This window comes from Antrostomus carolinensis, unplaced genomic scaffold (assembly GCF_000700745.2).
Source record: "Antrostomus carolinensis isolate BGI_N321 unplaced genomic scaffold, ASM70074v2 scaffold17931, whole genome shotgun sequence".
In the NCBI taxonomy this organism is placed as follows: Eukaryota; Metazoa; Chordata; class Aves; order Caprimulgiformes; family Caprimulgidae; genus Antrostomus; species Antrostomus carolinensis.
In genome coordinates this window covers 48,436-62,968 of record NW_010293681.1, presented here as the reverse complement: position 1 = coordinate 62,968, position 14,533 = coordinate 48,436, and the positions used below count along the sequence as shown (strand labels likewise).

The 14,533-nt window shown below is 40.0% G+C and overlaps 1 protein-coding gene across 1 annotated transcript; it reads left to right on the top strand.

Moving 5' to 3' along the window:
- Nucleotides 1–5: 5 nt before the first annotated feature.
- Nucleotides 6–436, top strand: BHLHE23 (basic helix-loop-helix family member e23; the record flags this gene model as incomplete). Its single annotated transcript, XM_010177381.1, is given in 2 exon segments — nt 6–284; nt 287–436. Coding segments are annotated over 2 exon segments (429 nt in total), but the record flags the coding sequence as incomplete, so codon positions are not given.
- Nucleotides 437–14,533: the final 14,097 nt, after the last annotated feature.

Below are 14,533 nucleotides of genomic sequence, written 5' to 3'. Positions count from 1 at the left end.
GGGAGGGCAAGCTGAAGGGGGGAGCCCTGGGCAAGAAGCCGAAGGAGCAGCGCTCGCTTCGCCTCAGCATCAACGCGCGGGAGCGACGGAGGATGCACGATCTGAACGACGCCCTGGACGGGCTCCGCTCTGTCATCCCTTACGCCCACAGCCCTTCGGTTCGGAAACTCTCCAAAATCGCCACCCTGCTCCTGGCCAAGAACTACATCCTCATGCAGGCGCAGGCTCTGGAGGAGATGCGGCGGCTGGTGGGTTTTCTGAAACAAGGCCAGGCGCTGGGGGGCCCAGCGCCCCGCTGCCCACCACCCTCAACCCCTTCGGACACTCGGCCGTCTACCCCTTCGGCAGCACGGCCTTGCCCGGCTGCCCCGAGAAATGCACTGCCTTCACAGGAGCCACCCCTGCCCTCTGCAAACACTGTAATGACAAGCCTTGACTTCAGCCTTCTTCGGGCTTTTGGGGGTTTATTTTATTTTATATTTTATTATTTTTTAATGTGCACTTTTCTTTCCGCTACCATCAGCGCTGGCTTCCTATCATCAGTTAAGTCTGAGTTTTCTTTTTGTTTGCTTCTCTTAAATACTTCCCCCTTCTCCCCACGCCCCATTTGGAAATATTTGGCAGTTTACCTGGACCCCAAAAACACCCACTTTCAACTTTGTTTAGTTACCTCCCCACCACCACCACCACGTGCAACTTCATCTGTAGAGTTATTTCCTTCCCAGCCTGTTAGTGGACCGTGAGCGTAAAGTTGCTTTTCCACTTGCTCTGATCTACAAAGTTTTTCAGCAGTTTTTAAGCTATAGAAAAACAAGGGAGGGAGAGAGATCTAGAAAAGGAAACCTCAGTGAGTTTTCTTTGGTGTGATCAACCTGGGTTAAAAATAGCTTAAAAGGAAGGGAGTTAAAGCAAAATCCAGCTGTGAAACTATGCAGTGTTTCAGAATCATGAGGGGGGTGTCCTATGTAGCCAGGTGGGGTTGGATTGTACCCACAAATCCAAAAGAAATTGTCATTTGATCAGCTCATGGGAGAGGGAAGTTTGGAGCTCTTGATAAAAAAAAATAGATGTTTCCAAATAAGATGTTTTTTTTTCTTTTTTCCTCTTACAAAAAAAAGGGGGGAGGGAAAAAATTAACCCATTCTTGAACTGAGAAGAACCTATGATTGTATGCTCATGCTTGCTTTTTTGCCTGTTTCTCAGCTTGGTTAAGTTTTCCAGATTTTCCAAAGTCATTGCTCATCATGATGAACAAAGCAAAAGGTCACTTAACATATTTATATGTATTTATAATAAATAAAAGACATGAATAATCACTTTTCTCTGTCCTACATGTCTCTAAAACCAGCTGGAAGTCAAAGCAAAACCCCTGCTGAAGTAAGGTAAAGCGGAGACGGACAAGGCAGCCCTTTGTGGAGGAGCAGCTTTTTGAAGTTAGGTGAATGATTGGAATAGTTGGAAAAAGCTTGTGGACATTCAGCTCCTTATCAGCAGGGATTTGGTTTTTCTCCAGTTCCTCATAGGTTGTGAGCACACAAAAAATGTTGTTTATGCCCAACATTTAGAGTTAAGTAGGTAGAGATTTAGCTTGTGTATTTTGACGCTGGAGAATGCTGTGCCCTGGAAGTGATGTTTAAAAGGGGTTATTTTAGCATCGAGCTTAGGTCAGAGGACACCCATGTAAAACACGGCAGGGAAGGAAATCGCTTAAAGACTCTGCTTATCCCTTTGGCTTGGTTTTCTGTTTATATTTACAGTTTGATCCTAGACCTACATGTGGGGTTTGGGCCACTTCATATCATGACTAAACTCATAATCTCTTGCCAAGTATTGACTGTGTTAGTACGAGTTACAAAGTGAGTCCCTCGCTGGCTAAATTTTTTGATGTTGCTTGTGTTGGTTTACTTTGGTTTTCTGGTTTATGATGTTTAACGCTTTGGTGCCTTGTATGCTTCACTAGTCATTATATAATAATAATAATAATAATGAATAACAATAATTGAAGTGCATTCAGTGATTTCTCTTCAGATTGGAATACCCACCCAATGTCAGAGCAACCACATAAACTGGTACAGTCACAGCCTGAGGGGCTGGAGCTGTCCGTGGTCATTTGTGTTAGGAGTGGGCTGTAACTATTTAGGGTTATTAAACCAATTTCCATGCCTGTCGCTAGTGTTATGTTAATTTGAAAAGGACTGCCATCCCTCTAAAGCCTCTTGTCTATGGCACTTAATTTTCATTAATATATTTCCAAAAGACTTTTTGTGTTTGGAAAACGAAGTGTGTGATTAAGCCTCATTCATAAAGACGTATGTTTAAAACTGGTTCCTGCTCATTTCCATTTTTATATCTTAATTTCTTCTTTTTTTTTTACAGAATAGAACACTTTATCTGTTGTACCTTTTTCCATAAAATAAAATACTGAAAATATTTTACACATCTGATGAAGTGAAAGCTGACCGAAACCACTACTGAAGCAAAAATGACTGGAAACTGCAAATCAGCAAAGGTCATTTAAAATTTTGCAGACTGAGTTGTCGCTAGGTAATATTTTGAAAAAAAAAGGTCAGTTTAATGGAGAATCATGATTTCTAGGTAAATGTGAGTTTGGTTAAAAACTTAAACTAAAACCAATGGAATTTATAATTGCTTATTTCCCAAATAATTATGGCAAAAAAAGTGGCTCACATTTCGGAGTCTAAAAAAGTCTTCATAGTCTTACAGACAAGCTATTTTTGGAACAGTGGTTTTTAGTACAGTGATTTATTTAATTCTTTTCCTCTAATTTATGTGAATAAAAAAAGCTTTCTCATTTTACCATCTCTACCTAGAATCCTAAAAATCCACCTTCTGAGAGTCCTTGAAATATTCAGAAGGCTCTTTGAGAGCCCACTTTGAATTAAAATGATCTCAGGAGGCGAAACGTGGAATTTCAAATACAGAAGATAAAACCTGCATTAAAGAAAATTTTGATGGAAAAAAATAGCAAGCTTGGGTATGTAAGCACTGTTAAAAGGCTAGCTATTAAAAAGAGAAATGTAGAAATTATCAAAGCAATACTAGAGAAACTTGTAAGTCATTATTAAAATTGACCTTAAAGTACAGTTCTTTTAATTCAAAAGTAAAAAGAAGTCCAGTCATAACTTTTCCTGCAACAAACAAATTAATTTTAAACTCAAAGGAAGTTGACTAACTTCTCAGTTAATCTGAACCTTCAGTCCTGTGAGTTGCTTCTACCCACCACAGACTTGTAGGATTTTAACTCTTCTCCTGCAGAGTTGAAACCCATAAGGAGCCCTTCGCGTTTCCCGTTGACAGGAAGGCATCTGTTTCAGTGTGATTTACACTTTGTGCTGAGCTGCTGCTAAAACCCCTGCCAAGTGAATGCCTAATACTGCTGGAAAGATGATTTTGTTGGGAGGGGATAAACTAGTGTCTGATTATTGCATTTATGTGTGTGAAGCATCCATGCTAACCTTGCAAATGTGCATGGTTATCCTGGGGATGAGATCCTGTAACTTTGTTTGTCATTTGTTTTTTCCCTTCTCTGGCATATGAAAAAAAAACCCCACCAATCTTATTTTGTGTACCAATGTAAGGTTTTAAGTGTCTCCTTTCCAGTTGGTGTTTCAGAGAATATGAAGGGAGGACTTTAAAATGCTGAAGATCTCATTTTTTTCTGCTCAAATGTTCTTGTGATGATACCCGCTTTCTTTCCAAGAAGGATTTATGGTGTATGCTCAGATGGAACTGAAATACAGATCATGTGTTCTAATGTACTTGTTATCCTGGTATGTTCATACTTTGAAGAAAACATAATGCCAACTTTTAATTAAAGATAATATATTGTTTTCTAACCTCATTTAGTTTTTCTTTGAACTTCAAGAATGATCAGCATGAGGCGTCATTAGGAAGAGATGCCAAGAGGAGATGCTGCTTCACTGTCTGGTGCTTTTCTAAGCTGTGTAATTCTAGTCACTAACCAAATCTAAGGTTCTACTGACCAGTATCACCTTACTAATAAGGAGTTAGAAACTGCTATAGATTTGCACTGCATCAGTCAAGGTTTAATATTAGTAATCTTGAGTTTGCAAGGTAAAAATATTGTTTAACCAAATACAGGGAAGCAACATGTTTGAAGATGGAGTGCCTGGAAGGCAGCTGTTTACTTCAGATACCATCAAAACGTTGAATCAGTTGGAGTTCCTAGAAAGGAACCATGAGAATTATGTAGTTTTCCTTGTTCTTTAATCCATATAGCTGATTTTTGGACATGCTGTCACAATATCTCATTCTTACTGTATTGCCGAGCTTGTTTCCAAGACTTTAGGATACGATTGGTCATTGTTCTCAGATAATTTGGGGGGATTATTCCTTACATATATATTTCTATAATTTCCATTCTAAAATAGTCGTTGACATTTTACAAGGATGAAATGAACAGAGGGTCCCATCCTGCTGCTAATTGGCAACATTTCTGGTGATATTACTGACAGCAGGATGGGGCCTGATGCTCCAGAGCACAGCGCTGGTTTCCAAAAACCAACGTAATGCTGCTTTCTTTAAGAGGCTTCAGAGGACCAGAAAAATCTGTACAAGCTTTATCCCGTTACTGTATTAGCCTTGTAGTGTAACTGTAGAGCGTGGGGCACGGTGGATAAAGACCTCGCTTAAAAGCTTTCACGCTTCTTCAGACCAAACCTGCTTATTGCCGGCTCAGCAGCAAGAGAGTCACAGTGCGCGTCCTGCAAGGCTGAGTTCTCACGTATGGCAGGTTTCTAGCCAAGTTTTCCAAAACTTTGATTATTTAGCTTGGAATTTAGGAGAACAAAACCAAACATTCCACATTGCATATGTGCAAACAAGTGTATTTCCTGGACACGCTTCGGAAAATGAGAGATCAGACTTTGCAGTGCTACTGGAATTTATTTTTACCTATGTTTGTTGTCTGCCGTGTGAATTATCAGCAAGAGAAATCGTTGCTGTGATCTCAAAGAGGTGAAAATACTTGTAGAGAATCCTAGAATACACCAAACAATAGTTTTTAATTTTCAAAACTGCTTTTACTCTCTGTTATCTGTCATTTGATAGAGTTTTGATTAGTATTGCACAATAGAGAAGTTGGGGTTTCCTGTTTTCGCTAATCCTGATTAAGGCTAGAAAAGACTCTTGATTACAGTAATTTTAATAATGTAAATTTGTTTCTGATATGTCTTTAGTCTTTAATCCCCTTTAGCATTCCGTTCAAAGGGAAATGAAAAATTCAGGGATTTATAACATTAAAATCAGTCATTCCATGAATGCTTCTCAGGCAGTTCTCCTACCTGAAATAATAAATACCTAATGGGTATAAAACAAAATATTTTGCTATCAAATTAGAAATATGTTTGCATGGTTTTTATAGAAAAATAGCTTAATGTCAGGCGTTTTCTCTTTGCAATAAAACATTCATAGAGAAAATGGAAACAATTATCAAAACAAAGAATATATTTGAGAGTTCTTTACCATTCATTTAGATGTTTTGAAGTACAATTTTGACCATGAACTTTATATAATCTTTTCATAGCCAAATTTCACATTAATTCTTTTTACCTGTTTCCTCAAATTCTCATTTCTATTTGAATTTATAAATACTCATAGTTTTAAAACAATCCAGTTAATTTTTTAAAATATTCTTAGCTGCGTTTAACAATAATAAATCTGAGTCAATGTTTATTCCTGAAATATTAAACAGTTTTGAGCATAATTCTCAAAATTTATTTAAGACCAAATAGATTGATCTTAAATATTAATGTTAAAGTAAATTTATTTCTAGAGATATTTAGCCAAGCTTTTTCAGACCAAAAAAAAATGGGGTTTTAGGGTTTTTTGCTACACTGAAGGTACTGAAATTTACAGAACAAAGACTTGCAGAAGACAAACCCCAAGTACGGAACATCTTACACAACAGAGAAGGAGACCATGCTGCTTTTCAAACTCCTTGCCCTAGTGAAACACTTTAAATATATTTACTTTTTAAATATTTAACAGATTCTTTTCATTTTTAAGTCTCTAAACTAATCAGTGATTCATGTTCATTCAAATCTGTTCCATTGATGCCGTTTGTATTTGTTTAATTTCTATTTCCCCACGCTAATGCTCATGTTTTGTGTGTTTCTGTATATTGATAGGGACTCGTACTATGAATGTAACCCAACCTTCCTCAGCTACCAATGGGAGAAAGCTCTCTGCTCTTTTGCCTTAAGTATTTCAAAGGGAAAAACATGGCTGAGTAAAAAAAAAACCATCACCCCAGTTTTTCCTCCGAGCCCACTTTTGTCTAAAGTAATGAGGCCATAGTCAGTTGGCTCCAAAAAGCGTTGTGATTTAGTGTGACGTACAGTGAATCCGTGCAGATCCATTCGGACTGCATTCGTTATTTTAATGAGACAGAGGCAAATCTGGGTTGGTTTTTTTTTTGGCCGCAAACCTTAAGATGCAAGCATAATGCGAAATGTTTGTTGATTGCCACAAGGCAACTGACATTATAGATTTTTATCGCCATCATTATGTGGCTTAAAAACTCGAAGCATCCCAAGATATTTAGCCCCTTCCTTTTTCTCCTGCAAATGACAGGGAAGTTGTGATGGTGACATTTAAAAGCAAAAAACGCATCTATTTAATTTCTGTGCTTATTAAAACCTTACGTTTTTTTTTTTTTTTTGCTTTTTTATTTTGCTTTTTTTCACGCTTTCCCAGAGGAGTAGGAAAACCCCCCATCACAACGCGGTCACCCAAAAAAGGTCACATTCAGTTGGGCGACAGCAGTTCTAGGTCCCCACCAGCCTTTGCTTGATGTAGTATAAGAAATGACAATAAGGCAGGCATATCTTTGCACAAACAGTAATCACAGTAATGGTGTTCATCAGAATTTACTAGTGCTGAACTTTTCTCTAGTCTGTAGTAATGTTTCCACTTCCACAATACCAGTTAAGGAATTTATTGTGCTTGTATTTGCCTTCAAGCAAATGGCAGAAAATTGATTATTGAAGAAAAAAAACCCCCAAAAAACAACAACTTTCAAAATTAGGTGACGCTGATAGAGCTGGTTGTGTTTCTATGTGTAAAATGCACATCCACGTGCATGCCATGTTGATATATATTAAGAATATCTTCACATACATTGCACCCGTGCATGTGTGCATGCATGAATGAATATTTCTATACTTTCTTGACCCAATGTGTCTTTTTTCCATCAGTTCTCAGTGGCTTTACTGGAATGCTTTTATTATCTTTTCATGAAACTTTGTACAACATTTGGCTGTAGCACAGGAAGCATCATTGCATAAAAGCCACCGGTGTCCTGAAAAATTGCTTTGACCTGTTCAACCTGACAAACCCATGAATAATATTTTTCATCATTTTATTTTGCCGTTAAAAAAGGAAGTGATGTCTTGAGACAGGCCAGGGTGTTAGTTTCCCATTCTGCTATCGGCACCTTTGCAGTCAGAATGATGAAGAACCAACGTATCTTTGCTTTTACTGGTTTCCAAATGCACGCATCCTATTTTTATTGATTTGCTAAAAGTAAAAGTTAATATCGTGCCTCGTGCTCTTCACAGAGATGTCATGAAGAAATCCTTATGCCACCGATTTGTGAATTACATTACCTTAAGTATTTTTTATCTCCTGGCAGCTTCAGTGTAAAGCAAACCACGCGGCTGACAGCCATCGTGGGTGCGCTCAGTGTTTACAGCAGAACTGAGGCTGTAGGGGAAAAAAAGATGAAGAAATCTCTTGCAAAATGTTAAAATGGCTGCAGACTGGGGGCCTCTGGCTTAGTTTTACATCCTTTCCAACGTCCAAGAAAATACAATTTTACTTCTAACAAGTTTTCTCCCCTTGGCTTTTTCCCTCTCTTGCCTCGATCGGTTTCCTGGAAGATTTGAGGATAGAAAACACTTTAGTTATGGGAGCTCTATTACTCCTAACGATCCTTTTTGCAATTGAATGTGGCACTGCATAGAATAATCTTGGTGCTGGGAGATTGTACAACCTAGGCAAGCTTATTCCTCTATAACTTGACTCCTTTTTCAGGTACTTGCTTGTAGCAGTTCACAAATACTGTTTTTTGGGGGGGCAAGCAATGCAGCAAACAGCACCTTGTCTCAAATGTTTCTCTCCTTTGCAGGTATTTGGGATCTGTCTTACATTTTATTTCCTCAGAAGCAAAACAAAAATCCCTTGTCGGGCAAGAGATTTTCCTTTTTGAGCTCTTATGTGCAATTGTTAAGACCAGACTGCTTGTTGAAGTTCTCATTCTTGCAAATTATCTCCACAGTAGATGCTTCTGCCCTCAGTGGGATTCCAATCCAGCCTGCAAACAGAATGATTTCTATATAAATATGTGAAAAATTAATTCTCTCCCACATTGAGTGTGCGTGTCTGTAGATATTTACTTGGTTTTGTTTTTAGAGTTAAACCAAATTTGGAAGCAGCAGCTGATCATTTTAGTGAAATTCTGGTGCTTTTGACTTCCTTTTCCAGTTGCCTTGCCCTGAGGCACAGAAAAGATCAAGGCATTTGCCCATGGACACACACTGACTTGAGCAAGCAGCTCACCATATTTGAATTCAGATGATCTTAGCTTGCTGCTTTCCTAAATAAGCCACATGTTTCGCTGTCTCAGTGGCAGCATCCGCGCTGACATTTGCTCTCTCTCTCTCTCTCTCTGCACGCTCAGGGTCCTTGGGAAGATTGAGCCTCTCTTGTGGCAGTGATGTCACCCAAGTCACCTCCTGGTTCCTTCTGGAGCAGTGACAGCCGATGGAAAAGGAGGTATAGCTACATCTTGGCTATTTTTTAGCCATCTCCTGCTGCTATGCTAGCCTGAGGCAACTTGAACCTACCCCAGGGACAAGCCAGTCCCCAGCTGCTTCCAGAGTGGAGAAGCATAAAGGTGGCTTCAAGCCACCTTTGTTCTCCAATCCTCGTCTTGCACTGAGCACAGGCGAGTCATAGGGGAGAATCTGGGCCAGAGTTTCTGAAAGGCTTTGCTGTAGAAACATGCCCTCGGTGCAAAAATGCAGCTTTCTGGTTCTCTGAGCTCCTGTCTCAATGCCCTTCGCTTCTTGCCCTGAAACAGGGGAGATGGCAAAGACTCCAGCCAAGATCCTGGCTCTGTCTGTGAAAGCACCAGTCTGAAACATGAAGTGTCATCTCAGGACTGTCCTTTGCTGCTTTCTCTGTGTCTCTGTCACTGTTCGAGCCACAGGCTCCTGCCTCGGAGAGGGTTCTGCACAAAGCTGAACCCCAGGAAACGGGGGGGATTGATACACGGTGGGAGGAGGAGGTGCTATCACTGAGTGAACAACTCTCTGTTTTTCTTTTTACAAGGAAAACAGGCATTTCTAACACCATTTTTTTAAATTCATATAGCACATCCCTACTTTAGCCTAGCCTTTGGTTTTGAACCAGCCCTGGTTTGCCCTTGCTTGTCCTGAGGTGATGATACTTACACACCTGGAATTCAGATTTTGCCCCAAGGTTTGGGTTTTGTTTGGTCTAGCTGTTAAAATTCAGGATTGGTGTACCACAAATTTGGAGGCACGTGATGGTGGAGTTTAATCTAGATATGAAAAAAAACCAACCCAAAAGCCCAACCCACTGTGGTCATTAATTTTGAGATAAAAACATTAATAGCTTGAGATAGACTGGAGACCCTCTGTTCACATAAAGTTGGTCATCACAATTCAGTGATCTTGATTTCTAGCATCTGTCTAGATAGTCACGGACAGAGCAGACAAAGTATCTTCATTCATTCAGGAGCTGAGAAGTGGAAATTACATGTCTTTCCTCTTCATTTTCTCTAGGAAAATCTTTTAACTAATTTATGGAGTAGTTAATCTGGTTTCACGTGTGTGCAAGTAAATGAGCATGTCATGTGTCTTTGTGTGCAGGAGAAAAAATTATTTCCTGATGGCAAGGTAATGGAAACATATTGGAGATGAGAGAAAGGTTTCATTAGGAAAGCACAGCTTCATAAATATGATTCTTGCATACGAATCGTGACTCATCTGCTCCAGACCAAAAAAAAAATCACTGAGAGTCAGATTATTGTACCTAACTCAACATCTAAAAGTCAAACAACTAATTAAGCCTGGGCTGTCTCCATAATGAGGAATAACAGATAACAGTTTCCCGAGGGTAATTCATGTCACTATGGAATAGGTGGACAAGTCTCCTTCTGGGGATGCTTATCTCTTGACATTGACTGCAGAAGCAGCACAGGTAGCTTAGAATACATGCCTGGTTTTCAGGCACATAAAGACAGTGAAAGAAACCCCTGCCTTACAGCCCCGTGCTAGAATTAGGACTTAAAATGGGAGTTTAAAAGGTTGTGGTTTCCTTGCAGTTCAAATAACCTGGCACCAATAAGAAGCAGCTCATCAGCAGTCAGAATAACCCAAGGCAATGTGAAATTAAAAGCAGCTTTCATTAAAGCTGCCAAGGGAAAGTGTTTATATCTGTGGGAAGAAAGTGTGGTCACTAAATAATATGGGATAATAACAATGAAAGAGATAAATGAATTGGGGTAAATGGAGTGAATTATGCTGACAAACCTCAGAGCCAAGGTCTTAAAGCTGAAGGTTGCGGACAGCATCTGCAATTAGGCCATGTAATGTTAATCCAGGTCAGAGCTTTTTTCAGAGGCCAGTTGAAAAGATCTACTCAATAACACAAACTGAATTTATCACACGAGATATTTGAGTGGGTGAGGTCAAATTTGTACTTCTCTGTTGCCCAGGAGCTGTGAGGTGAACACGGTGATGTTATTTGCTGTAAGAAGAAGATGCACAGACACACTGTGAAAATCAGCCAGCGCGGACCTAGTAAAAAGTCCCAATTCCATAGTTAAAAACTGCACATACAAGTTGGTATTTTGTACCTGAGAACACAGCAAATAATCATGTGTTTCTGGAATGCATAGTACAGCACTGCATTGTATGGACAGCACTGTACAGCACTGATTAATGGAACGTGAAAGTGGCCTAACGCAGTATGTTATTTGTCCTGATACATTCTGGAGCTTCTGTGAACAAATATGAAGGAAGCTGTGAAGCTGTCACACTTTGTAAAGGCTCCTCAAAGGTTGTAGATTTAGTAGTTACCATTCTAAAATGCAATCGTGTTTTTAAAGCATTTCTTTTCCCTGGCTGGAGCTTTCACGACACTCAGAAGATAATGTCCATAACTCTTCTCTGGTTAAGTAGGGCAGCAGAGACGGTGCTGGTCCATAGTTGCACTGTGATTTACTATTAAGGCTTGACAACAGTATTCCATACGTAGCTACTGGAAAATACTCTTAATTTCTGCTCAAACACGGCAAGTCTGCCATCCAAGATATCTACAAATCCTGAAATTCAGTGATGGAGTGAGGGCGGAGAGAGTCATCACGTTTAACCCATGACTGTCGCATTTTTCATCCTTACAAGGACGTTAGATGCAATAAAATGAATTTTGGTGGAAGCGTGAGTCTCCCTGAAGTGGGCAAACGATAGGTTAAGAGAAAGCAAATGAAAGGTAAGATTAACAGCATTTATCATGGCAGATAGACTAGCAGTTTGCTAATTAAAGTTGTTAGAACATAGAAGCAGCCAAGGATCAGTGGCTTTTAATGAGGATGTTGTAGGGTGATTTAGGTCTAATTTTCTGCTTAATAAGGCTGGTTTAAAAAGTAATTTTGTTGGGATGTGACTCTCCTAAACCTGTTCATTATCAGTGATGGGACTTCACTTCAACACTCCAGGAAATGTTGTGTTTAATTAATATTGTGTCGGCAAGTGGATATGCTGACAGATGAGAAAAAAATTGATGAAGAACTTTCAAGGACATTGACTTCATTACACGGCTTCATTATAGCCTGAATAACTGGCTAAATATGTCATTGGAAAGATAATGTACCACTTTTAACTCTTCTCTGCGTGTTGTTCATATAAGTAAGCAGAGTATATTTTCAAAATAGCTACTATTGGGAAAAAAAAAACAACAAGGGATCAGTTCTACAACATTTTCTCATTGCTTCGTTCTCTTTATGAGATTTCTAACTGATGATGGACTATTTAAAGCAAAATACTGTCAATTATTTACATTAACTTATCAACCATTTTACGTGGACAGAATAAAACTTTAGTAAGTGGCATTCTTTACCATTGGGTAATTTTCCACAGCACCCCTGAGACAAGAGGAGAAAATAATTTAAAAGATTTTTATTTCTCTGCACATCCTCAGGTCTAGTGATGGATTGATCAGTGTCTCAATATATCTATTGATGAAGATATATTATGGTGGGAGTCAATGATCTTAAAGGTCTTTTCCAACCAAAACCATTCTATGATTCGATATATTTACATATATTTGGCCAATTTGTCAGCAGGACAATGAATGTTTGTCCATTTAAAGCCCATAATCTTGTATGCACACAAACCCTTAACTTTATGCATCTGGGCTTATTGAAGCAAAATGAAGTGTCCCAAAAGGTCCTAAATACTTTTCTTCTGTACAGAGGGCAACCAGTTTTAGCAGTTTGAGTGAATCACAACAGGGTTGTGTATAGGCAGGGAAGGCTGCCTTACCCTGCTGAGAGCACTGGCACTTGAGCCAGGAGTGCTTTTAGTATCTGCCCTGCCAAAAAGTCAGGTTCCTGGGAGAAATCTCATCTAAATCTTTTCATCTCAGCTCAGAAGAGCTGCCCAGCAAACTTTATTACCCACGGAGGAACACTAGTTTTAACCCTGAGTTAGTGAGTAGTGTATTTACACCCTGAACTGGCAGCCTGTGCTTCTGCAGCATCCTTTAACTCTTTGGTGACTGTCCTTGCAGACAGACTCATCTTTCCCCTGGCTGAGGTTCAGTTGTGGGAAAATCACCCCATAGAACAATTTGAAAAAAAGATTCAACTAAGTTCAATCAATTTTTGGACCAGGGGTCACTGCAGTATTTTGTGGTTGTTTGCAGACCACCCCCTACCACCTCACCAAACTTTTAGCCAGAAAATATAACAAAGATAATCGGTTTCAGACTAGATGGTGCGACCCAAGTGTGACCTTAGAGACTGTGGGTTGGGGTCCTCTGATCTGTATTATAAGACTTTTTGTAGCAAGAAAAAAAAGCTTCAAATCTGACCTTTTAAATGGGAGTTGGGAGAGAAAAAGAAAAGTACAGAACACAGGGTCTGGAGCAGCGTTGACCTGGAAGATACAGAAAAGGTATCTGAAGAGCTTTCCAGAGAAAAACAGATCGAGCAGCAGACTGCTGACTTTTCCTGGGTTTCAGTTGCCTCTTCTTTGAGAAATAAGACCGTTTAAAGAAGAAAGGAAGAAAAACAAAGATCAATCTTTGAGGCTGAAAGCAAAAGAAGAAAAAAAAAAATGTTTTCAGTCTTAATCATTAGGGATATCAGCCAAGAGAAGAGGGCCAGACAGGGGAACGAGAAGAGGCGCTGACTGGAGGCGACAGCTGGAGTTTATCTGATGCGTCAGTTCTCTTTAACACCTCCATTTTGTGGCTGCTGTCACCTTCAGATGAGGACTTGTACAGCACGGGATTCACTAAAGCATTCTGCCATATCAACCCAGTTACACACCGGAGAGCTTTGTCCCCATAATAATATTTGCATTTTCCTTCATATTTCCTATGGCTACAGAGAAACCCACAGATGAACAGCTGAGAGCGTGCCTGTGTCCATGCAGCCATGGGCATAGATGTAGCTTGGCCCTCACCCAACACCTCTGAACTTTGCCCACATGCCAGCAAAGATTGATAATGACTCATTATTTTTTTTATCCTCAGTAATAAGGAAGGCAACACTCAGCCCAACTGTTCAACAAAAGAGTAGCAGATAGCATCCTGTCATCACCCCAGAGCTGAACCCACCCCAGCACCTTATGCCTAGAAGAACTCAGTAAGATATCCTAGGTTTGGAAAAGAGGAAGGGAGTCATGAAAGCTGCCAACCTCCACCCAGGTTTCCTGTGTCAGTACATGTATAATGACCTTCCTAATGGGTAATTGCAGGATTAGAACCTCAGAGTTTAAATATTGCACAGGGACAAATCTCAGTGGAGCAAACTGTCACCTGGCAGTGGGTATGATGCTCTTAGATGCTTATATGGATCAGCCCACAAGAGAGAAGGTGCCTGGAAGTGTCTGTCACTGTCCACTTGCAGGCACAGCTGCCCAATTCTTGCATGAGAAGATGGTCTGCAGAGCCCATGTGTGTTGGGTACACATCACCCTCATCATGCATGCCTTAGGAAAGCAGGGACCTTGTTCCACAGTGGCAGCAGGGGACAGCTGGGAAGCGGCATTTCAAGGTGCCATTAAATGTGCCACAAGATATGGCATCATCTGCTAGTGATCTCTGATGGAATCACACCTCATGTGGAAGACAGCAAGAGCCAAACAGCTCCTAGATGAAAGGTGGAGTCATATCCAACTTGCCTTCTACAGATACCCACTTTGAACACCACAGCCTCTTCTCTCTCTTGACTTAG